The sequence below is a fragment of the Eublepharis macularius genome, chromosome 5, assembly GCF_028583425.1.
Source record: "Eublepharis macularius isolate TG4126 chromosome 5, MPM_Emac_v1.0, whole genome shotgun sequence".
Lineage (NCBI taxonomy): Eukaryota > Metazoa > Chordata > Lepidosauria > Squamata > Eublepharidae > Eublepharis > Eublepharis macularius.
The window spans coordinates 95,863,207-95,890,084 of NC_072794.1; the positions used below are offsets into that span (position 1 = coordinate 95,863,207).

The following is a 26,878-nucleotide window of genomic DNA, read 5'->3' on the forward strand; positions in this document are numbered from 1 at the left end:
TCATTACAAGAATACGTTGCTTTTATTTTTATTTTATTTTTTAAGAATTTTTTTTAAAGAATTTTAAGAAAAAAAAAGAATACGTTGCTTTTATTAACATTTACCTCTTGTACAAGTAATAACTATTATAAAGAAGACAACAACAACAGGAGTAATTGCATTTTCATGGTTTTGTAAATGTAAGGAGACATACATGAGCGGTCCTTCTCTGTACAGCACTGTTACTATTAGGGATACTGAGAACTTCACATTGAACACACTGTTTGGGGACAGTGTTTAATGTAAACTTTTTCTAATATATTACCTCTTGAGGCTCGGAGAAGTAGAATTGATCTCCACCAAACAGGCAATTACTGTTGTCAAAGCAGTCTATGCCAATTGTTGAAAGTGTGAGCACTGATCTGATTCTTAAGTAATTTGTACACCGGACACAGTCTTTTTTACTCTATGCCACATACTTTTGTACACGAAAGACCCTATCTAGATGGTAACACATATTCAGATCAAGGTGGAACCAAGACTTTGAAGCACAGCATCAACTGAAATCTCTCTGGTACAGAGTTTTCAGTGTTAGCATGAGAATTCTCTCTTAATGCATGTGGTAATATTTAATAGCTCTGTGCACTCTGGAACACTACACTGGGGGCTGATTTTTACCAAATCATCTCTGTGCATGACCTGCTGTCACTTCCACAGAAGTGCTCAGAAGTGTGGAAGTGCTCCAGAGCATGTGGGAGCACGCTGTGGGGTTCCTAGGCCTGTTTCCATGTTTCCCCCGTCAGGTGAGAGATGAGGGGATGGGGGCTGAGAGGAGGGAATCCCTCACCAGGGGGCTAGTAACCCTAGGTGGTAGCCAATATGGCACCTTGCTTGCTCCAGGCTGAAGGGCCCCTGAGAAGGGATGCCTGTAGCAGAAGAACCCTCACATGATCCCTTTTACTTGCAACATGGTCCAAGCCAGGGCTGGCTTTTTGGTTTGCCCATTAGCTACTGCTTTAAAAAAATCACAAGGGCACTTATATACACACTCCAAATTCTGACTATTTTTTCTTTGATGTAGCTTATCTATCAAAAATAGGGGGAAAAAACCCCTCTGTCCTGGGTAAGAATGCACACATGTTCTGAAGGAAGCTGTATTAACTCAAATCACATTTTTCCTAAAGGTATTCTGAAGTTGTAAGAATTGAAAGCTATGTTATCATGACATCCATATCCACAAGACTTCATTAAAAAGTAGATTTTATTGCAATAATCAATGTGCAAACAGTACAATTTTAGTTAAATTATAAATTAAGTTGTATCCACAAAGAGTAAAAAAATACATATATAGAGAACTGACTTAATATACAATAAGACTTGCTATAGGTGGAACTCTCTTCTGATATGTCTAGCTTATCCAGAAGTCCAGACAGATTTTGGTTTGTCACAATTAGCATATAGGGGAGGGGAGGAAGTAGGGGAGGGGTGAGGCAAATTCAGTTCCCACACACACTGATATGCAGAGAAGAACTGATCCTCTCTTCTATCCACACATCCCCATCCCCAAACAGCTAGCTGTTTTTTTGGTTTTAGTAGTTTGTTAGGTGGGTATTTACAAAAAGGAGTGTGATTGACTCCCATTTATATCATCTGGAGGTTAGAACTATTATTTGCATAGGAATGGGAGCCTTTTAAAACAATCAGCAGCATTCTGAACCATTCATTCTCCCAGAGAAAGAGAGAGAAAGAGAGATTTCATAATAGTCTCAGGATGCCCAGGTATCCAAGTCAGTTGAAAGTTCCCTGCAGTAACAGAGGCCCTTCTGGAAGGGAGAAACACTGCCTTCCTTTCAGTCTTTGGTATCCTTATCTCTGGCTTTTGACACAAGAGCCCTCTGCATGACAAAAATTTCATATCATACCACTTTTAATTTATGTACATACTACAGATTCCAGCTCAGTAGAGTCAAATAATTAATCACATGACATGCCTCAGGCCCAACAAATGTTTGATTGCTGTGGACACAGGTTTTAAAAAAGATTGCTGTGTGCGCCATTCTCCCGCCTTCTGGTTGGGGATCCTCCTAGGCTTCTATCCTAGTCACTTCTCATCTAGGCGACAGTACAGGTACATTGCCACAGCCATTGCTGCAATCTGGAAAACAAAATGGGATAGAAGGACAAGTTTCTCAAGTTCCTTGCACGGACAGAGTTTTAAAACTTGGAAAAGGCCATATATTCTTACTAATTCTTACATTTGTTATGAAGAGGGAGAAAAGGATGAATAAAGCTTTCAGGACAGACAAGTCCTTCAGCTGGCAACATTAATCAGTTGAACCTCCATTTCAAGTTGTAATTAACTATTTATCGTCCCACACATTAAGGACCAATTTCTCCCAAGTTAAAAGAGCAGCATCTCCTTCGAAGCTCTACACAGTTTCTCAAACCTGAATCAGCCTCTGCTACACCAAAACACTCTTTACCAGTCCTGTGTTCTGTACTTCCAGCAGTCAGTGAGGAGAAAGGCTTGGGCTCCTGCATGCAACTTTAACAATAGCTTGCACATTTGTTCCACAAGACAGGAAAACGTTCCCAGTGGTGACCCAAATCAGACCTTTGTTAAGAATATTATGAACTGGGTTCTTTCTTCATCGGGACCATGTGTCATTTCAACACACAGGAATGCTGCCTGCACTACTATGTAGCTGTAGCTATGCACAAATAATCTGCTGCTCATTGAGGTTCAATTTAGCTGGCATTTTTTGCTCATGCTCCAGGATGCATAGAAAGAATAGCTACGTAGTGTCGACACTTTAGCCATAGAGCTAAATACACCAGTGGTATACAGTCAAGGCACTGATATACAGAAGTATAATGATCAAGCTTCTAATATTGCCAAAATATGTTCAGGAAGTCACCAGGTGAAAGCTGAAGAAACTAATCATCATAGGAATTTCAACAGGCCTGTAAGAAAGTACCCTGTCACTTTAATAGAGGTTTAATTTACAAAAATGGGCAGCTAAAGCTTTTCATGGCATGGAGTTAACAAATATCATCTGATAAATAACATTCTATTAAGCCTTTATTAAAGGGTCAGGACATTTTTTTTTCTCCAGTCCCAATGGCTGACAACCCTACATCATCCTCCATCTAATACAAACCACACGAGGGCTCTGCGAAAGGGAGGAGCATTCCTTCCCTTGAAGGGCCCAGGTGATCATGAACTATAGCAACACAGCTCAGGGCTCAAAAGGGGCTTGCAAGACTCAGTCAACTTACCTCCAGCACACAGATCCCAGCTGCAACTCCTCCCACCACACCAGCATTTGAACGTATGTCAGACAGCAACTTTGGAAAGCAGCCCTAGGAATTTTTTTTTAAAAAGAGAGAGAGGTTTCCATTACAGCACAGTTCACAGGCAAACAAGAAATATGCATTAGAAACAGGCAAGAGTTGAATTTCAGAGGTCACCAAGCTGGCTCAAGCACTGGATTGCTACCAAAAAGATCATCCCTTCAGCAACCATCCTGCACAAGGCAGGTGTGGGGACAGCAAGATAATGGCTTGGATCCAGGGGAGAATTTCTACGTGCATTATGATTCTTGTACAAGCACAAGGGTGAAAATGTCCTCATGCTATCCTCCTGCACCATGTTAAATATATTGTATCTAAACTCCATTTCCGCTTGCACAACTTGTGCAAACAATTTCTGGCCCCTATAAGATATATGGAGGAAAGTGCTAGTTATTGCACAAGAAGAACTGTGCTAAGTCTATGGTTGTTGTGGATTTTCCGGGCTGTATAGCCATGGTCTTGGCATTGTAGTTCCTGACGTTTCGCCAGCAGCTGTGGCTGGCATCTTCAGAGGTGTAGCACCAAAAGTGTCACTGAGAGATCTCTGTCTTTCGGTGCTACACCTCTGAAGATGCCAGCCAAAGCTGCTGGCGAAACGTCAGGAACTACAACGCCAAGACCACAGCTGTACAGCCTGGAAAATCCACAACAACCATTGTTCTCCGGCCGTGAAAGCCTTCAACAATGTGCTAAGTCTGTTTTCATTTTTACTTGTGTATTGCTGGATTCAAGACAATGACATGTACCTTACCATTCTACTTGAGCAGAGTTTGAAGCCTTCCTCATACTTCCAGGGCTTTTTTTCTGAGAAAAGAGGTGGTGGAACTCAGAGCAGAACCACAAGTGACAAAAGGCACAGGTTGGACACTTGTCAGCTTCCCTCAAGTTTTGATGGGAAATGTAGGCAGCTTGGCGGAATGTTGACAAGTGACAGTTGAAAAGTCCATTGGACAGCAGTCAGAGAGCCAAGCTTCAAGACTAGGATGCCTACATTTCCCATCAAAACTTGAGGGAAGCTGACAAGTGTCCAATCTGTGCCTTTTGTCACTTGTGGTTCTGCTCTCACTGGGTACCGTATGCATGCGTGCGCATGAATTGGACAGAAATGGGCCTGTTTTGGCCCAAATCAGGCCCAAATTGGCCTGGAACAGGCTGCTGCCACATGGGGGATCCTCCCCCACCTGGCAGGCCTGATCCTGGCCGTTTCAGCCAAAACAGGCCCCAAATGGCCAAAACGGGCCCAAACAGCCTGGATTGGGTCCTAATCGGCCTGGAACAGGCCACTGCTGCACAGGGGATCCCTCCCCAACCCAGCAGGCCTGATACTGACCGTTTGGGCCAAAACTAGCCCAAAATGGCCGAAATGGGCCCAAAACGGCCCAGATCAGGCCCGAATCGGCCTGGAATGGGCTGCTGCTGCACGGGGGAACCCTTCCCCACCTGGCAGAAGCACGATCCTGGCTGTTTCAAGCCCGATTTGGGCCAAAGCAGGCCCAAAATGGCCAAAACAGGCCCAAAACAGCCAAGATCAGGCCCGAATCAGCCTGGAATGGGCCACTGCCGCATGGGGTAACCCTCCCCTGCCCTGCAGCAGCCCGATCTTGGCTGTTTCAGGCCCATTTCAGCCATTTTGGGCCAAAATGGGCCGCAAATGGCCCAAACTGCCTAATACTCCCGTCAAATGAGTATTTTTAAGAGGTGCCAGAAAAAAAGCCCTGTTTTAGTGGCTTTTTACAAGCTGGATGAAGGCTTCAAATTCAGCTGAGTGGAATGGTGGTATGTATGTCACTATCTGCAACTTTTGTAGCCTCAAGGTTCCAGTGACATCCTCAAGGGTGGTTGTAACCATGGAGCAACTGGGACATCTGTCCTGGGCCCCAAGCTGAGGGTTGTCATGTCACCCCCATAACTGTCTTGCAGGCTCTGCCTGTCGCACAAGTTGCAGCCATAGTGGCTTGGGCGATCAGCTATAGGGGAGATTAGTGGTGGTAGATAGGAAGGCTGTGCAGGCATAGAATGATGAGCAATTGGAGTTTGGCCTCCACCTGCCTAACATCTGATTTTTCCAAGTCTCCTCTAGCCTTCATCTCTTACCACTGCTGCGTCATGCCTGCCCTCATGCAGCAGCAATGGGAGGAGCCCTCCAGCCATCTTTTGTCATCTCATCTCGGGACAGTAGGGCAGAAGTCACTATGATGACTTCAGTGTTGAGAAGGCTATTGCAAGGCAGGCTGCTGCTGTTACTCAAGGAGCAGCGCAAACCAGCGACAGCAAGGAACAGTACCTGGAGTGGGCAGCAGGCCAGGGCCGAGCACCCCACCCAAGCAGCTGGCTCAAGCTGTAGCAGCCATCACTGCACAGGAGCAGCCACAAGGCAGCAACTACCTTGAGATGCAGCCACACAATCAATATGGTAGTCCAAGCCACAAAAGAGTAGCCACTGCTGTGAGGGGGTCAGGGGGTGGGGCCAATTTCAAGGCCAACTCTGGCAGAGGTTTCTTCCCTGAGCTGCTACTGCCACCACACCCCGTGTCCGCGACCATTCAAATGTAAGGCAATGAGAGGGAGAGAAGGAAGCTGGGTGGCACCCTCCTTAATTTTGCCAATAGCACCTGAACATACCTAGACTTCACTGGCACTAGAAGGCTTCTGTACAGGCCATTGCTTGCACAGAATGAGTTATCTCCAACTCCATCCAATTACTCCCAGCATGGAGCACCCAGTCTGCATTAGTGTCTATGCAGAGGGACTAAGGGAGCAATTCTCACAATCCAGCACATCTGGGAAAAATACTGTGCACATTTGGAAGCACCGCATAAGATTGGGCCTGCCTCAGTAGCAAGTCATTCAGCAGGGAGAGCCAAATCCCTGTCACACAAGCCACAGCCTCTGCAAAGCCCTCCAGACACAATTTTGGACTGATCCCAGCAGCCATGTCCATGGTAGAGGCCATTATGCAGACCCATCCACACCACAGAACTCTAGCTGAACTAGTTACCTAGAAATTCTATCCACAAAACCACCAGGAATGTATTTAGAAGGTTTGTATGCCCACCTTTCTTCTGACCAAGCCGAGACTCAAAGTGAGCAACAGTAAAATAAAACAGTATTTTAAAAAATCATAAAACACACTCATTAAAAACAATAAAATACATTAAACCCATCATTTAAAAAAGACATATCCCCTTTAGGCCCAATTCAGAACCTCATGTTTGCCAAAAGTTATTATCTGAGTGGAATTCACAAAGCACCATCGATAAAATACACCCTCAAACTGCAAGAGTCAAAAGGTGCATCCAGGTTTTTTCTCTCCAATGGATTTTGGTTTTTCTACCGGCCTTAAGCAACATCATAACCCGGGCTTTTTTTCTGTGAAAAAAGGTGGTGGAACTCAGTGGTACCATATGCGTGTGTGCGTGTGCTTCTGGAACCCGTGTGATGACATCACTTCCAGGAAGTGATGTCGTCACACAGGACGTGGCCACCCCCCAGGAGTGCTCCTGCAATTTGAGTCTGCTCGCCTCCCCGCCCCAAGCTGCTTCGGGCCAGATCCTGGCAGTATGGGGCCCATTTTGGGCCCCTTTCGGCCCAGTTTGGGCCCAAAGCAGCCACGATCAGGCCGCTGCCAGGTGGGGGAGTGTCCCCCTGCCCAGCAGCAGCCTGATTCTGGCTGTTTGGGGCCTGTTTTGGCCCAATTGGGGCCCAAAGCGGCCAGGATCAGGCCACTGATGGGTGGGGGAGTGTTCCTCCACCTGGCAGCAGCCCGATCCTGGCCATTTAGGGCCTGTTCCCCGCCATTTTGGGTCCAATTCAGGTCCGAAATGGCCAGGATTGGGCCGTTGCCGGGTAAAGGAGTGTTTCCCCCACCTGGCAGAGGCCTGATCCTTGCCATTTTGGGCCCATTTCCCCTACTTGGCACAGGCCCGATCCTCACTGTTTCAGGCTTGTTTCGGTCAGGATCAGGCCTGAAACATCCAGGATCAGGCCTGAAATGGCCAGGATCGGGCTGCTGCCAGGCGGGGGAGTGTTCCCCCACCCAGCAGCCGCTCCAGGCCGATTTGGGCCCAATTCTGGCCGGTTCAGTTTTGAGAACTGCTGGAATGCTGTTCCAGAGCATTCTGGCAGAAAAAAGCCCTGTCTATTATAGAAATACCGTTCTCACCTGATGAGAGATGATTGACACCAATATACAGGCTAGGTATAAAAGTCACTTCCAATCCTGTCCCCTCCAGCACACAATATAAAGAATAGTCATTTGTTTTCTTACTGGTATTTCAGAGCTATGAGCTAATGTCGCAGTGCATTCAGTGGTGTTTTTGCAGCAAAATGATGGATAATGGTGGTGTTTATTCCAGTAGAATGAGTCATCAAAATCTGTGTAGTTCATTAAGCCACAGCAATTCAACTAAGGAAGAAAACAGGGATGTTAGCATAATTACAGACTTTTCTAAAAATTCCTGGGTCCCATCATGAGTATCACTTTCATAAGACAGTGGAATTGCTCAGCGACTTATAAAACCATCATCATCTCATTAGAATCAGGGTCTTGAGCAGACTTGAACAGTTAGGGATGTTAGTAAATCCTTGCCACCTTAATTGCACAGGATGCTACTGCTCCTCTTTTAGTACTATCTCCAGTATCAGAGCAAGCAGAAAGGACACCTGTCCACTTTGCCATATACACTACATCACTAGTAAGAAACTAAAGGCCCTCCTGAAGATGCCAGTTTTATGCTGCAGTATGCTTTTCCTCAGTTCACTCAAGCACAAGCTACAACTTTTTGCAAAGCTGGATTGGATATACATTCAGAACTTGCCTGAACTCTTTGCCTTTGAATGCCTTGGGCAACACAGTCCTCCAAATGGTAATACAGTTTAGAAAAGAGGAGTAAATGTGATGTTTTGCACAGAGTGAAAAAAAAGTTGCATTCTTTTCATACAACTCTATGCTGTTACTGCAGCATTAGAGTATTCACCCAATGCAGGGGATGGAATGATATAGTGGAAGTGGAAGTTATGGTTGACGCTGGTTGGGCCTCCCCACCGGCCGACTAGAGGAAAACATGCCCCCCTACCCACCCAGCCTGTTAAATACTTTGGAGATGGTTGAGTGGTGGTTATTGGAGACGTCTGCTGCTGTGTGTTTTAAATATTTATGTGGTTTTATTGGTTTTAAAGTTATATGTATTTTAAATTACTATACGGATTGTAATCCGCCCTGAGCCTGCTGATGCGGGGAGGGCAGAATATAAATTGAATTAAATAAATAAATAAATATCTAGGCCTGCCAACCTCCAGTGGGGCCTGGAAATTTCCTAGAATTACAACTGATCAACAGACTGCCGAGATCAGTTCCTCTGAAGAAAATGGATGCTTTGGAGGGTGGTTTCTATGGCACTATACCCCCCGGAGCTCCCTTCCCTTCCCAGGCTCCACCCCCAAATTTCCAGGAATTTCTCAATCTGGAGTTGGCAACCCTATTACTAGTATTATCTGCTAATGAAACCTTCGTTTCAAGAAATGTTTGCCTCCAGTGATCAGTTTAAACAGCAAGTTGCTTCTTCCACTTTCAGAGGTGATGATGCAAAGCAGATAGAAAAGGAAAAGTTTTCAGGGTGTTAGATTTAGAAGTGGAGTAGGGGAAATGCACATGTTAGCATCTTTTCAAATTTGGCAGGTTTCTGGCTAAGAACTTGAGTGTTGTTAGCAGCAGCCAACAGACCTAATTGGAAGATCCCCGGCCATGAAAGCTCTACATTTGTCTCTAGCCCATTATGGTCATGGTACTGGAACAGATCTTTTACCAAAGAACTCCTAGATCCAAATTCATCTGCAGAAACAGCACAGTTGCAAGTTAAACATTTAAACTAACAAACTTGCTGAACAACTCAGTTTGTTTTAAAAAGCTCTTGCTATAAATAGTCCTTCCTCATTCTCTGTTTATTTCAATAAAAGAAAGTTTTTTGCAACAGGAAACTCATTTAGGGTTGCAAACTCTGGTTTGGGAAATATCTGTAGATTTGAAAGCAGAGCCTGGAGAAGGCACAGTTTGGGGAGGGGAAGAACCTCTGCTGAGTATAATGCCATAGTTGCCTTGAAGAATATGGAAATGTGCCATAGAAATGTTTTAATAAAAAATAATAATGTCCACCCTCCAAAGCTGCCATTTCCTCCAGGGGAACTGATCTCCATAGTCTGGACAGCAGTTGGAGATCTTCAGGCCCCACCTGGAGTTTGGCATACCTAAACTCATGACATCTTGTTCTGCTCACAGCAGTTCTATCAGCTTAATGTCACCTTTTTAGATATTTAAACCAATAATTATCTACTGAAAGTCTGTTATCCACCTTGTACTCCAAACACCATTTTTATAACCTTTGCTGGTTGCTTCTGCGTCCTTTCCTTGTGCCCTTGTCAAAGATTGCCAGGTAGAATCAGACAGATATTACAGTAGAAGTCAAAAAATCATGATGAAGCAAATCAATTTCATCATTACTTCAGCTACCATAAAAGCAATCCAAAATATCATTGGAGTTTACTATAGAACGTCAAGCAGAATATTGGTCAGTAGCCCACTATTCTATGCTACACTCATTGCTGATCATTTTATATAATTACAGTCTGTTCTGCAGAACAACTTACATCAGACATTGTATTATTCCACATGCCGGTCACTTGTTCATTATTTCCATAGTCCTTTTTCAATGTTTGTGTTACTGTTCCTTGCAATATAGTCTCTGCCTACAAAGAAAAAAAAACATAGTTATGCCCAAACATAATAGCAATATTTTTGGAGAACTAAAGACTCAATCCCAAATTATATCTGTTTTCACAGTATGAGAAACATCAGTTCATAAGAAACTGCTACCTCACCTCTTCTCACTTGCATACAATAGAAATCAAGAACTGAATATTTACAAAAATTCTTTGGACCAATAGTTATGCATATCATTTTCTGAGGTCAAGGGGTCCTTTTGATCTGATCCGTATAACTAACAGTGCAGTCCTATGGAGAATTACTCCAGTCTAAGCCCATTGAAGTCAATGGGCTTAGACTGGAGTGACTCTCCATAGGATTGCTCTGTAAATCTATACTGCAGAAAGCTATACAAGACATCCAAATTTAAGCTGGTTGTATAGAACAAATGACACCTGCAATTCTAGCTATATTTATTTGGGAAAGTCCTACTGAATCCTGTAGGACTTTTTAGACAATTTGCATAAAGGAGTCCTGCACATTTTGGAGGTCTATTCTTTCTGTAACTGTGATGCATACAGGTCACTTTCTATTACTTAGCTTTTACTTAGGTACTTGCTAAAGAATTGTTAACCATATCCAGTGTGTGGGAGGTGGAAGTTCTCTTTGTTGTGAGCAAAGGGTTCTTTACAGTGGAATGTTTGCTTTTGAGCCTCTCATGTCAGAGTGTGTTTCACTTCCTGCTTCTTCTGGTAACTGCCCCGTCATGCTCCATGTGCATCTTCGTCAGAGGAGTTATCCATTAACAAACAGGGTAGTGTTGATTCCTTCTTAAAGAGCCTCAGTTGGGGAACTCAAATGAGGTATAATCAAATGTAGCTCTTTTAGTAAGGACTTTGTGCTAACCTGTTTTCTAGCAGATAACACTTCCATTGCTAGGAAGCATACCAGTTGGGATGTTGCCAGGAAAAGGAAAAAGTAAAGTTGGGCACATTGGATCTTACGTGCCAGAGCGCTGCAATGGCTAGAGTGACAGACTAGACTCTAGATGACCCAGGTTTGATCCCTCCCCCTTGCCTTAGAAGCTGCTTTGGGTACCCACTGAGGAGAAAGGCAGGGTATAACAAAATACAGTAAAATAAATAAAATTAAGTTTCCCTTGTCGGGCTAAGTGTAAAAAGCTGGAAAGCAACATTAGTTCTTTAATGTAAAAAGAGGAGGAAGATGGAGCATTCACTCTTGCACATCTCTTTTGATACTAAAAATTAGACACATGAAACTATTTTTATTAGGACAGACAGATACATGATGAAACCACCATGGTTGCTCCCACCCTATTCTAGTTTGGCTTCTCATGTCTCTATAGCTATAAACTAGGTTCATAGATCTCCTCCCACAGGTAAAAAAGGTAACCTTATAGGTTCATAGATCTCCTTCCAAAGGCTGCAAGAATCTGTTTACCTTTTCTTATGTGTATGCAACTAATTTTTTCTGTATGTTAAAGGAGAAATTAAAATAATTGTCATGCATTTTAATTTGTCATGTATGCCTTCTTTAGAAGTTCTATAAAAATGCCAGAGGTAATTTTAGCCTCAGTTCTGAGAAGTTCCTAACCCATTTTGCACATTAAGCCACTTGATTACCTTAAATTACTTCAATTAACTCTAATCAAATTCCTATATGTAATACACAAAAGCAATTGCACTAATTTGTCATATTTTCATTCCAAATATTAACAGAAGCCTTTTCACGGTAAATTTCAACCATTTTTAAAACAGGCTCTTGAACCCCTCTTAGTTTGACAAGGAAAAAAAAACTCTTGCAAAGAGATCTAATTTTATCTGCTCTTGCAGAGTGTTTTGAATGTAAACATTTCTCCCAGTATTTTACAACACACGATGGTGAATCATTGTCACACTGGAAGTCTGCTACTTGAAAGAGGAGGATTGTCATGCTTGCTAGAGGCATCCCTATCAGCAGCTATTCAAGACATCCAAGTTGGCCACCAAAAAAATCCACGGATGAAGATAGTAGGCTACTCTTCTATCTCTCAATCCTTCTTGCCTCACACTCATATCCCTTCAACTTACAACAGATGTGTAGACCAGAGCCACTACTGCAGCAGCAACTTCGATTATGAAGATGATCAGGACAATGGAGAAGAACTAGGAAGAGAGAGAAGAGTCAGACTGATGTACTTATTTGTTATGGAGTGAGCAAAAACAATGTAATGACTGCAAATGTTTTCTACAGTTTATCATTTTGCAAAGAAGAGTGGAGGATCAAAATCCATCAGTGAATATTCTAAGAGAGAAGCACGCACATGCAAAAATCTACCACACACGGAAGAGTCAGGATTTCAGAAATTCTACCGTGTGGTTAATTGACCGCATGGTACAGAGACCCTTCTGTCTCAATTGTCTACCATCATGAAGAAGACAGCTTCCCATCATGCCCTCAATACTTTTTTTCCTATAGATGAGCCCTCCTACATAGGTAGACATGCAGGAGACCAGAGACCACGACTGTTTTGTGTTAGTATCTTACCGTGATCAGAAGGCACTTGCTCTCTTTTTGAGCTCCACAGCATCCTAGGAAGCCCAATGCGAACAGAACAGCTCCAATGGCGATAAGGAGATAGCCCACATTCACAAACTGCAAGACGTTGGAGGACAGTGGGCCAAACAGGTTGACAAAAGAACTGCTGTCAACACTGACCCAGATTCCAATGCCCAGGAGCACTGCTCCACCAAGCTAAGAGAGAAAAGAAAGTTATTTCCAAAAACAAGTAGGTGAGCAGGGGGGGTGGGGAATTACAACTGACCTCAATCCTGCACAACTTGTGATTCACCAAGGTAAAGAGACCAGCTCCACACTATTAGGATGACCAAAATATATGACAACATTCCCATTCTCTGCCCAGTTGTTGCAGCTCTAGAAGGCAGCAGAATTAAAGTCTCTCAAGTTCCTGAAGGGTTTCCACAGTTGAAGAGCTGTGTTTGGCATGATTGGTTAGTCACAAACTGTGCTGGTCAGCTTTAGTTAAAAACACACAAATAAGTTTATGGGATATTTACAGTAGTACCAAGTTTAAATGGCGGAGAGCAGGGGCCCTCATGATCTTTTTTTGCCTCATGATCCCTATTTCGCCAATATTTCAATCACAAACTCAAGGGAGTAAGACATGTCCACCCCGCAGCTTTTAGGAACTTGAGAAACAAGAGTTGCCAACTATAGCTTGGCAAATTCTTGGAGATTTGGGGGCGGTGCTTAGGGATAGGACAGAGCTCAGGATGGGTATAATACCATAGAGTCCTGCCTACAAAGCTGCCATTTTCTTAAGTGGAACTGGTTTTTATGATCTGGAGATAAGGGTTCCAGCTCTCTCATTATATCACTGACAGGTAAAGGCACTGGTGTGTGTGCGTGCGCGCACACTGGCATACAATGTCACTTCCAGCAAAAACTGGTAGCAACATTATGACAATGAGCTGGGATTAGCTAAAAACTCTGTTTTAAACAGAATTCTGGCAAATCCTAGAATGTAGTTGCTGATGGCATGACATTGCTTCTGTTTTTTTCACCAGAATTGATGCCAGTTCACCTGTACCCACCCCCCAAATCATCCTAGGGATGCCAAGCGGTGGTATTCCTATCTTGAGATCAGTTGTAATTCTTGGGGAACTCCAGGCTCCATATGGAGATGGGAATAGACGTATGTACTCAAAGTATCAAAATGCAGTTAATTTGACCTTGTTCACATATGGATAATTGCATATATATATATATATATATATATATATATATATATATATATATATATATATATATATATATATATATATATATATATATATATATATATATATCAGTAGACAATCAACATAAGGCAATCAATAATTCATATGCAAACCAAATTACACAATTCAAATTCCCATGGCAATGGTCAAGATTAGTACACATCAGATTCATATAACTATCAATAAGTCATATACAGACAGCGCTCACTCTCCCCACCAGTAAATATTTTATGAAGGTTGATATTCCACGTCAAATGGGAGGAAACACCTCACTGTATAAAGTCAAAAGAGAGAACGTCCACTGTTAAGTCTCCCAGATAAGTATTTGAATCTCCCAAGTAAGTATCACAGGAAAGTGTTCCAAGAAGTACTCAATTAACGATGTTTATCTTATAATTTCTTTGGAGTGAAAGATGCAGAAAACACATCAGACACCCCACGGCGTCCTTTGCCCAACATTCGGGGCCGGCGTCTGTATCATGTTGTTTCCTGTTGATGCAATGAATTCATCCAGGTCACAAAGCCCTCCACACAATCTTTTGTTCTAAGGATCAAGAAACAGTCATCAATGAAATGACAATATAGAAGCATATCATCAAGAAAAGGGTTGGACACTCGATTATAAATAAATTCCTCGTCTAAATGAGACATGGAAAGGTTTGCCACACTGGGAGCCATGGAGCATCCCATGGCAACCCCTCTGACCTGAAAATAAAACTGATTCCCAAAACGAAAATAGTTCTTTTCTACCATTATGTCAAAGAGTTGTAGCAAGAAAGCAGTGGACGGCTTCTGGTTTGCCCGTAATCTCAAAGCCCTCTCCACAACCAGTCGAGTCCCTTCGTGTGGGATGGACGTATACAAGGACGAAACATCCATGGCTTTGTGACCTGGATGAATTCATTGCATCATAACATCAGATTTACTTGGGAAGGGGATGTTAAGTGTATAAATTTTTTGGAAATCACTGTTTATAAAAAACCAGACAATACCCTAGGGGTTAGACCCTATCACAAGGCAACAGACAGGAATACATACTTAATCTTTAATTCTCACCATCCGAGAGCCTTGAAAAATAACATCCCATTTAGTCAATTACTTCGGATTAAACGGAATGCAACTGATCAACAGGATTTCGTTAGAGAAGCCAATGCTATGTTGCATGCATTCCGCTGTAGGGGATATCCAAGGGAGGTTGTGGATAATGCACGGAGACGAGCCATGAATTTCCACAGAGATGACCTGTTTGTTGACACAAAGAGGCATGAGAAGAAACAACTGGTCTGGACAGTGGATTTTACATCCCGGTCATGCCAGAGCAAAGGGATTGTTTGGAAATATTGGTCCCTGGTGCAAGACATCAAGGGCTGTGAACCCCCCCCCCCCCCATAACTGGACTACGAAGAACTAGAAATCTTAAAGATCTGCTGGTTCATTCGGATTTTGGTAGAGGGATCAGGAATAGAAAATTACCTGTTGGGCACTTTAAATGCAGCCATTGCCGCTTTTGCCCACAAGCGATTACAGGTGACAGGATTCCAATTCCAGGCACAGAGTTCAGTGTTCAATTAAGGCAATTCACCACCTGCCAGTCCATGGGAGAGGTGTATTTAAAAATTTGTGAATGCAACATGCTGTATGTAGGGAGCACTTCCAGGGCATTAAAAACATGCATTTCAGGGGGATTCAGTTTCGCTTTCTCAGCCATGCCGGACGCTCCTCTCGGCAGGTCCGGGAGGAAGCGACCGGGCACCCTGACCGGGCAGCTGATCTGCAAGGATTAGCCCCCAGGACTCCCAGTCAGGGAGGCAGGGTCCGGGACGCTGCGGGAAGAACCTCCTGGAATCAATGCGGGGGGGGGGGAATTGCCCGTTTGTCCCTATGGAGGCCGGCAGACGTGCGCGGCGCCTTGAGTGCCGCCGGGCAACGAGAAACGGCAAATAAAAGAAACAGGCGGAAGCCTGTAAACAAGCGAATCCCTTCTGTTCTACAAGCGTTTGTGAAGGAGAGGTTGATCTGAAGAAGACTCGCTCTTCCCCTTCGGTGAGTTCCAGGATTTGGCTGGCGCCCCCCCCCCAAATGGCAGCGAAGAAGCAAAGTCCCGCTCTCGGTAAGTCAATCTTGGCTACCTTGCAGAAGGGAGAGTCGCTCGAAGAGTTGGTGCGCAGGGCGGTGGTGGAAGCCATAAAACCCTTTGTTGACAAGCTGAATGAAACTGATCAAAGGGTGGGCTCAATTGAAAGCGAAGTGAAAACCATTAAGGAAGTAGCGGGGGGGGGCAGAGAAGTCTGCTCTGGAAAGTGCGTCACTTGTGAAGGCTACGAAAAAAGAGCTGAAGTTGGTGGAGAACCAGCTGATCGGGCTACAGGTGGAACGAACGCAGACAATTTTGCGTCTCCAAAATGTGAAAGAGGAGGAAAATGAGGATCTGTGGGATTTGGTCTCGGAACTACTGGCGACACCCGCAAGGACAACTAAAGAAGAGGTTAAAAGCGCCATTTTGGAGGTCCGTCGGGCTTCTTCAAAATATGCAACAAAGCGACAGCTGCCTCGCGAGATCATTATTGACTTTTCATTTAAAAAGATTCGGGACACTATCCTATATAACTCATATAATGCGGATTTGGACTTTATGGGTCTTAAAGTCAAGATTTTAAAGGACGTTCCATTTCTAGTCCGGAAAAGATGTTTTAAGTACAAAAAGTTCGCAGCTCTTCTGAGGGACCATGGAATAAAGTATAAATGGTTACTTCCGGAAGGAATATGGTTTAGACATAAAGATCAAGCCTATAAGATACTATCAGAAGATCAACTAAAGGATTTTGAGGATAAAAACCCGGAATTCCAGTGTACCAAGAACGAAGAAAAGGAGAAGCCTGAGGGGGGGGGGGGAGGAGAGCACCGCAGCTGCGGTTGCACAGAGAGAATTGCGTCCGGGACCCAGAAGGGGGAGGAAAGTTTAATTAGAATTTGAAATGTGTAATCTGTATGATTAACCACCCCATCATCATTTTATTGAGCTATTTTTTTTTCTATTATGGCAGTATGAAGGGAAAACATTGAAGTGTAGTGTTGAATGTAGTTTATCCTTCCCTTTATGTCCCCTTTTCCCCGCCCCTTCCCTTTCTCTTCATCCTTTCCCTTTCCTTGTGATAGTCTTGTGTAGTGTTATTGTAGTATTATGTTTAAAAAAAACAAACAAACATGCATTTCAGAACACGTGTCACACATTAATAATAGTGTCAGGGAAGCTCCCTTAGTGGAACACTTTCTACAACAAAAACACGGGACACAGAGCTTCAAGTTTACAGTTTTATTCTCAGGTCAGGGAATTCCAGAAAGTAGTTTAAAAAGGATTTTACTACAAAAAGAATCCCTTTGTATCCACAAGTTGGATTCAGTACAACCCAGGGGTCTGAATCATGAATTCAATTTGTCATGCTTTTTATGACTGGACCTAGGTTGTTTAATTGGGAGGTCTTTAGGAGCGGCTTACAAATTGATTGATAGCTCTTTAAAAGTATTGAGCACACGGGGGAGGTTTCTCCCCAGTTGTTGCGGTTGACTCTATGAATGAACTGCTTTGAGACTGTAGTTTAAAATACATAGATATGTTTGGATGGAGTTTGTTGAAGTTGTTTACCCTTTGCATGTTTTGGGAGGCTATGTAATCATTGGACTCTGAATACTGTGATGTTTATTGGCAGCATTTCAACTGGAATAATTTCGCCCCAGAGGAGGTCATAGGACGAAACAACAGGATACAGACGCTGGCCCTGAGTGTTGGGCAAAGGACGCCGTGGGGGCGTCCGATGTGTTTTCTGCATCTTTCACTCCAAAGAAATTATAAGATAAACATCGTTAATTGAGTACTTCTTGGAACACTTTCCTGTGATACTTACTTGGGAGATTCAAATACTTATCTGGGAGACTTAACAGTGGACGTTCTCTCTTTTGACTTTATACAGTGAGGTGTTTCCTCCCATTTGACGTGGAATATCAACCTTCATAAAATATTTACTGGTGGGGAGAGTGAGCACTGTCTGCATATGACTCATTGATAGTTATATGAATCTGATGTGTACTAATCTTGACCATTGCCATGGGAATTTGAATTGTGTAATTTGGTTTGTATATGAATTATGTTGATTGTCTACTGATATGCAATTATCCATATGTGAACAAGGTCAAATTAACTGCATTTTGATACTTTGAGTACATACGTGTATTCCCATTTATTCCTTCACGTGTAGGTTTTCACTCGATTGGTTTGTTCTTGGGTGAAGGAGCCTTTGTAGCTAGTGTATACTTCCATATGGAGATGGGCAACACTATATAGGGTTGCCTGCTGCAGCCAGCAACCTATGTCAAGAGCCAAATAAGAGGCTTCCCCAGTAACAAAGCACCAACCTAGGGAGTGGGCAACCCACAAATGGAGGAATAGGGGTATCAAAGGCCCCAATAAACAACAAAAAGAAATTCAAGTATGAATTTATACTAACATACAACTATACAAAGTTCCTGTGTGCTCATATAAATACTCATAAATAGAGATGGGCATGAACTGGGTTAAAAACAAACTGTGCAGTTCATGGTTCGTCACTTTTCACAAATCATGAACGTTTACAAACTTTCTCCAGTTCGTGAACCGGTTTGTTTGGTTCATGAAAACATCACTTCTGGGGCAGCTGAAGGTCACTTCCAGAGCTGCAGAAAGTCCATCCCCGCCCCCCATTGCCTAGGAAACTGATTGATCAGTGCCAGGCTGTCTGCAGTTACGAACCAAAACATGAACCAAATGAACTGGCCTAAAAGTTTGTGGCGGTTCGTCAGAAAATGCATACAAAATTCAATCAATATTCCAACATACCCAAATTTGCAATATCAATCATGTAACAATCAATAATACACATATTATAAATTCATATACAGTATCAAATGGATGGATGTTGCCTGTACACAGATGATAAATATCTATAGCATACAAGTTTTTGAAGATAAATTGATTTTTTCTTCTCCTTTAGGTGCGTTGAAGAAAAAACTTCCATGATTAACATAAGTCTCTAATAATAATCAGTCTATAATCCTGTTGTCTTCTCTTTTTCAGGTAAGACCATGAATATCAGGGTCACAGAAGATGCTGCAGCCCCCCAGCCCAACAATGGTCCGGCTGTGAATTCATGGCCATTGTTATTTATTTATTTTATTTTATTTTATTTATGTCATTTATATTCCGCCTTTCTCACTGAGACCTAAGGCAGATTACATAGTGTGAGATTAGTACAATCAGTGGCAAGGACAAGGGCAAGCATTTCCATACAGTGTCAAGAACATTTCCATAAACAATGTCATGGGGTAAATGAATATAAGTTTACAAAGATATAGTATTAGCAAGGATCCAGTATAGGGTTGAGGAATTGCTGAAACAGAACATAATCAATTCTAGGACTTACACTGAACAACATAAAGCACAGGTAGTATATAGGAGTACATATTTAAAGCAACAGACAATATGTAAGGCAACTTAATGGTGAAATCTATGGTTTCTAACTCATTAGCAAAACATCTGGGATCCCTTTCCTACAATACCACCCTCTTAGCTGAGAAAAAAGGCCTTTTTGAATAATTCAATTTTGCATTGTTTGCAGAAAGCCATGGGGGTGGGGGCTTTCCTGACCTCCTCAGGCAGGCCGTTCCATTTGGGTAGGGGCCATCACAGAGAAAGCCTGTGTATGGGCCACTGTTGATTTTGCCCATGTACAGGCTGGCACCTGCAAGAAACCCTGTTCAGATGAACGAAGCTGCCGTGGAGGGACATAGGGAGAGAGGTGGCCCCGTAGGTATACTGGACAAAAGCCATGAAGGGTTTTGTATGTAATAACCAATACCTTGAACTGAGCACGGTAACTGATAGGTAGGCAATGAAGTGATTGTAGGATGGGGGTGATGTTCAAGCTCTTGCTCGCTCCTGATAATAGTCGAGCCACAGCATTTTGCACCAATTGAAGCCTCCTAGTTAACTTAGATGGGAGACCAATGTATAATGCATTACAATAGTCAAGTTTTGATGTTACCATAGCATGGATCCAGGTGGCCAGGTCGGCCATGAATTGATGTGCACTGTCTTTGAGATTTGAATACTATTTATTCTTAGTATATGAGAAAATCTGGGTGTACCGAGCTCATTGCCCCTGAAGTTTATTTATGAAACATGAGGTTTGAATAGCCAGCCCCTTGTTGTAATTCTGGGAAATCTCCAGACACCACCTGGAGGTTAGTGACCCTACTTCTAATACAGTGAAGTGGTGATAAGGCTTCTGTATAGGTTCTCTGCATTACCTTTAATTTTACTTTAAAAAAAAATCTTTTCCCTTATATCTACATGAGGAAAGAGACAAGAGACATTTTTTAAAAAGGAAAGATGAGAATTCAGGGAAGATGAAACATATTTGTATATCAATATAAAGACATTAAATCAATTTTTTAAGCCCTAGCATTGGGGGGAAGATACGGCTTTTTATGGGAAAAATGATGAGTTGGCAGGAGCAGAAAAACCAAACTTTCCTTCCCCTACAGCAGCCATCCCAGCTTTGCTGTGATCATTATCGAAGCTTCAGAGCGAAGCAGGTTTGAGAAAGACTAGATAAAAGCTGGGGAAACCCTAGGAGGCGCATGGATGCCCCATGATGTTATGGAGAAAAAACCCACTTCCCCAAAGCATCTTACATACACACATATGTGCCATCAAGTTGCAAGCAACTTATGGCAACCCTAGTATGGGACTTTCAAAGCAAGTGAGAAGCAGAAGTGGTTTGCCATTGCCTTCCTCTTTGATCTTCCTTGGTGGTCTCCCATCCACGTATAGACCTTGTTTAGCTTCTGAGATCTGATGAGATCAGGCTGCATACCATGCTGCCTTCCCTCAAGAGCATCTTACTGGGGCAAACAACCCATCTGGAAACACCCAGAGATAGTAACAGAGATGAACTAAAAAATAAATTCATGGAAAACTAACTCAGTATTTTAGTACACTGGAATAATTATCTCCCTGTATGCAACATTCTTCAATCTATTAGAAACCGAAAGCAAGAAATGTGGGCCATTCCATACGATCTGTGTCTAATGCCTTTGCTATTGGCAAGGATGGTACAAGCCAATTAAAGATATACAAATGGAGTGTTTGGAACTCTCTCTTAGGTGGAGAAGACACACAGCAAACGCAGGTTCACGCGTCTTTATGCAGAAGATGGAATGGCAGAAGATGCAGCTTCTCATTCCTGCATGGCAAGATGCACTTGGCCAAAATTCCCTCTTCTATGCAATCATTAAAGATGAAGGCCTTCTCTGCCTTTGTATCAGGTTTCTGTAGTGACCTCTCTCCTTAGATTTCTAATCAATCACTAGTCTTGTTTCAACTTGCTGTGCTTTAAGAATTCCCTGAAAACTTGCTAATTCTCTTGTTACAGAGAAGAGGTTAATCAACATGCAATTCACAGCCTCACCATTGTTACTTAAATTCAGCTATGCTCTTAGCACTGTACAGAAACACCCCCAACAGATTCAAAGCCATTGTCCTTGACCAAAGGTGCCAGTCCTGTTTGCTTTCAAACAAAGCAGCAAGTCAGGTGTTGACATTTACATAAAGATACTAGGCTGGGCAATGTTCTTGGGTTGGGACAGAGAGAAAAAAAACAAAGCCAGTTTCATAGCCATTTCCTTATAGTCTTTTTTCTAAGTGGGCAGGGCATGAGTATCAGCTAGTATCTTAGATCTACATTAAGCGGAACAGCTGGAACTGCAAGACAGAATGATTCAAGGCAGAGAACATCATCAACCATTGTGGATTTCAGAAGACAAATGCACAAACTCAAACTTCACTTATATCTTGGCAACATAAGAAAGCAACACTTCGACCATCACCCAGGAAAAAAACCTTGTAGGACTCTAAAGGGCAAGAGTTTGTCTCCAAAACAAATACAAGCATGACCGTTACAACTTTTACTTTTACCACCTTACAAAAAAAGTACATAGAGTAGTGCAACCTTAGGTTCTCCAGTCCCCCAGTGGGAATGGGGGACGCGTCACCTCATTTCCTACCATTGCTTGGAGTGGCAGTAGGAGAAAAAAATTAAAATGCCACCAGCCCAATGACATGACATCATCACTTCTGGGGGAAACCTCGAAGTGACAGCACTCCTCTCTAGGAATTGCTAGAAATGGTTTTAAAAGATTTTCCAGTGATTCCTAGAGCCCACACAAATGTTCACTTCATCTCAAAAGGTACAGTTACATATAGTTACCTTCATATACAACACAAGTTCTATCATAATCTGGACAGATGTGCCACACACAAAGCAAGAACTAAGAGTGCAAACCTCAAGCAGATGTAGTCTGCTGAATACTACAGGTTGGATCCAGTACTCCACTTTACATACAGGCCAGCTTTCCATTGGTGTTCCTTCAAAAAGTAGCTAGTTCACAAGGACAGCTAAGAAGCATATTAAAATGCATAATCTGTCAAATCAATTGAAAGCTCACCTTTGGTTTAATACCTGGTTTTGCCTAAAAATCATGCTGATAGGGCTTTGCCTCAGGCTCATTTGATCCCATGTGACCCCCCAACTCTTTTCTGACTTCTGGTTTATGGTATCCAACAATTTTGATTGTGATCTCAAATCAGGAAGTGAGGAAAGTAACCCCTCATGAGGAGAATGTAACATATGAGCCTGAGGCATGGCCCCCAACAGCCAAACCAAGGTTTGGAGATAAAATCTGAACCAATCTCTTCTAATAGATGGTCTGCCAAGAACTATAAATGACAAGGCCTACAACAGGGTTTCCCAAAATGGTGCCTACCAGAGCCTCCCTTGCTTCTGAGTGCCTCCAAGATTTTCAGAAAGTGTGTGGGGCCATTGTAAGGCAAGGCTTGTTATTGGCTACCCTCTTTTGAATGGAAAGGTTTTCCATCGGAGGAAGGGTTGCCAAGGGCACAAGTAGCCAAAGTGGGGATGCAGGAGGCTAGGGGATGGGGAGGCAGTAGGGTACTTACCTCTCATGAGCACAAAGCATGCAAGTTCCCACACTCCCCTGTCACACTGGAAAATTATGTCATTTCCCAGTATGACAGGGGAGTGTAGGAGCTCATGCACAAGCTTCTCCCCCATGCCTTGGCTCCCCCCACCAGCTGGGCGAGCAGGGCCAGGAGGCCTCAGGTGGGAGCAGAGATTTCCCAGGCCCACATGGGGGGATAGCAAGCCTAACTGTAGGATCAGGAGGACCGGTAGTCATCTGGGCTTTCTTTAGTCAGTGTGTGGTTGCACTCCCCCTTCAGGATTTCCTTCTTCCAAGGGGGTATGAGAAGGGAGGCATTCCATTTTGCTCTACCTCCTGAGGCAGCCATTACGAGCTGCAGCTCATTACCCTCTGTCAAAATTGCACCCATGCCCACAGGATCAAAAAGGTTGGGGACCCCTGGCCTACAAGAGACACGTTTCTTAAATGCAGAATCAGCACTGTAGAATCTTGAAGGTGAACATTGACTTTTTCCATCTTCCCCCCCAGAGATGAAATTACTTGTCCAGAAGTTTATTGGAGCAACCCATAAATTATTCTAGGTATTAAAAGATGGTTTGTATATGGTCGTATAAATCAAACATGCAATGAAAGATGCATATACCATCACATATGACCACACAAGAGATGCAAAAGACAAAAAATGCACCAAATTTCAGTGCATGTAAACATAGCAAATCCTCATGAGCTGTACATAGGTTAACATTACAGCTTCTTTACAGTCATGTAGATTCCATGTACTCAGCAGCTCAGGAATCTCATCTGCTTTTCAGACACCCACGGCCAAAGTCTCCTTTTACTTAAGAAAATAATCACGGTAACAAGATTCCAATGCAAGTCTGTTAACCTCTAATTTTACTTATTTATAGGTCCACCTTTCTCATTAAGACCCAAGGCGGATTACACAGTATGAGATTAGTACAATCCGCATCAAATACATTTCCAAACAGTATCAAGGAGTCAGGACATTATTTTCTTTTAATCTTTTTCCTCTCATATCCAGCATAGCAACTGACTTGCCTTGCGTTAATTTTTGTTGCATTGGCTCAAATAAACGTTTTAAGTTGGAGCTTCTTATGATAGAATTTTGATCACTACTGGCTTTATAGTGTTGCAAAATGAACCACAGTAACTTGTAACTTTCCAATGTGAATGTGTTCAGGTGTGATTTGTATGAAGGCTGTAAATTGACAACAGCTTCCTTCACACTCTAGTGATTTTACTGCTGTTGGCATACTTTGCCTACTTTGCTTATACTTCCACTAGCAACCAACAATAGGTTCTAGAAAACGGATTTGGCAGGCCCCCTCCTGGTGGCAAGGGGCCTCCTAGGCTGCACCTCTTTGCCAGGCCCTACTATCGCCCCCACAGCCATCATGGGGCCTGGTGAGGGCCGCACCACCAGGCCGGGTCTCTCTGCCGCCTCCGCAGCCTCTGTGGGGCCTTGTGAGGGCTGTGCTGGGCCTCTGTGGGTACTTGGAAAGGCTGCACCACCATGCTGGGCCTCCCTGCCACTTCCATAGCCCCTCAGAGGCTTGGCTCAGGCACACCCACAGGCCCCTCAGTGAGCCTGCACCAGGATAAAAGATGAGTCATCGACAACATGGCTTGCCTTTTATATATTAGAGAAGATTAGTGCCACAGTGCACAGCAATTTGGATTAAACTATGCCGAAGTGTGAGTTGGTATGCAAGTAGGGTTGCCAGCCTCCAGGTAATGGCTGGAGATCTCCCAGAATTACAACTGGTCTCCAGGCCACAGATCAGTTCACCTGGAGAAAAAGGCTACTTTGGGGGGTGGACTCTATGGAATTATGCCACGCCAAGGTCTTTTCCCTCTCCAAACCCCACTTTCTCCAGGTTTCACCTCCCAGATCTCCAGGAATTTCCTAACTTGGAGCTGGCAACCCTCTATGCAAGACATCCTCTAGAGCATTGCTGAAGAGGCATCATTGGGTCATTCAGGACAAGGGCTGCACTGTTTGTTGCAGTGCAATTAACAGCACAAGTATGAAACCAACTCTAAGCTCATAGAAACTGTAACACCCACTCAGACTGTCCAGATACAGGCAAGAGACAGGTGCGTACAATTTAATGAGCACCTTAGCTTGCATCATTATTGCATTTGAGTTATCCATTGCCATTTTGTAGGCTTGGCCTGCCTTTACATGAAGACACACCCATCCATCAATCTTAACAAATACACCAGGAGCTTTTGGCGCTGCTTCCACTTATCCCCATGGGTGTGTCAACTGCAGAAACCAACAGTCACCAATAAGGTTTGTTAGAAATCAGTCCTAAAAGCAACTGCTCTCTGCTGTACAACAGAAAGTTAATTGATGAGCCAACAAAGCAATAACTAGCTTGGTTAAACAGAACTAAGCATCCCTTTATATGCACCAGATAATCACCTGCTGTACAAGACAATAAGGGGCATGTGGTACCAGTCCCATGATGCCATCAGAAGGGGCCAGGAAATAAACTAATTCAGTCTTTGGGATATTTACTTTGAAACGAAGATTATTCACATGCCTTGTTTTTGATAAGCATATTCACAGACTATAAATCCGATATAAACCCTTTACAGTCCCTTGGTGTTTCTGGAATTCGTAACTGCTAGGTGGGACAAAGGACCTTATGTGATCAAAATGAATAACAACACATTAGATATGGCCATAAGCAAACCTTATGTTAATCAATTATATATCTACTTAACATGCTCTCAATGATGCCTGGTATTTCTTTTCTAAACCTATCCAAACTGTTTCTCATCAGTCTGAAGGGCATCATCCAGCACAATCTGAACCACATTCAGAAGGGTGTTTAAGGTTGCAACCTGAACTGTATTTTGTCTCATGTTTATTAGATCTAACGGTGCAGGGCTTTTAGTTAACAGCCTCATGGGTCTTTTATTAGATCTACTAACAAGGGCCGTCTTCACACTGCTTACCAACCACGGAACATCACGCCAAGTTCCCAGAACAACAGCGTCTTCTTGGCGCGATTTCGGGAGAGAACTGCAGTTCTTGCGTGAAATCGCGCCAGGAAGATGCTGTCGTTCCGGGAGCTGGGCATGATGTTCTGTGGCTGGTAAGCAGTGTGAAAATGGCCAAGGTTAAGCTTCACTTAGCAGACCTTTACTAGAACACCAAGTACCATATAACTCATTGTCCAAAAAAACAGAATAGTACTTACAGCTATGGCCAGGTTAAACAAAACCATCATGACCTTCAAGAAACTGAAGCAACTCATATTGGTATCTAAAGAAAGAAATTACAGAGCTAGTAAGTTAGCTGCAGTGATATAAAACCTCCCGAACTTGAACACAAAATTCAGTTTATGACCTGGTCCTTAAAAGTTTTAGTGAAGCTTACTTCTTGGTAAGAATAGTTTAGACCACAGGCACAGACGAAATTTATAGCCAGTTTAGAACTGCTATATTTGTATTCAACATATAACTTTTTTGTCTTTGAGAAAAACACAACTCTAAAGATATGGAAGAAACACAAGTCAGCTCCCAAAAGAGCAAGACCCCCATTACAAGCCAGACAAATTTCCTCCCACTTTCTCAACCAAGCATTTTGAAAGACATTTAAGGGAATACACTAACACAGTCTATAATGTAGAACATTAGAGACATTTTATTGTACCAAGTTAGCATACAGTTTCACATCCTCAGTATTTTTTGCTGTTTATGTCAAAAAAGATACAGAAACAAAACTTCCTCAAATAAACTTTTTTTAAGCAGAAAGGCTCTACGCAGTTTCCTGCCACCACCAAGAAAGACACATTCAAAGCCCACTACAATCCTAACTTACATCAAATCTCTTCTTCAGTTTAGGAAATCATCCTCCCATGACAAAAAGAACCTACACACAATTCTATACAGAACTTACCTTTAAGGGCAATTCCAAAAATAACTTGAAACTCTACTGTTCCACGAGGTAGGACAACTAGCTTCTTAAGCAAACCTTTGC

At 42.9% G+C, this 26,878-nt stretch overlaps 1 protein-coding gene across 1 annotated transcript; it reads right to left on the bottom strand.

The window, feature by feature from the left end:
* Positions 1-1,222: 1,222 nt before the first annotated feature.
* Positions 1,223-26,878, bottom strand: TSPAN1 (tetraspanin 1). The gene is made up of 8 exons (XM_054982018.1): positions 26,798-26,878; positions 26,097-26,161; positions 12,578-12,784; positions 12,121-12,195; positions 9,976-10,074; positions 7,601-7,738; positions 3,259-3,342; positions 1,223-2,134 (listed from the first exon to the last, which is right to left on the bottom strand). The coding sequence occupies exons 2-8, from the start codon at positions 26,151-26,153 to the stop codon at positions 2,081-2,083; spliced, it is 714 nt and encodes a 237-aa protein (XP_054837993.1). The 5' UTR covers positions 26,154-26,161; positions 26,798-26,878; the 3' UTR covers positions 1,223-2,080.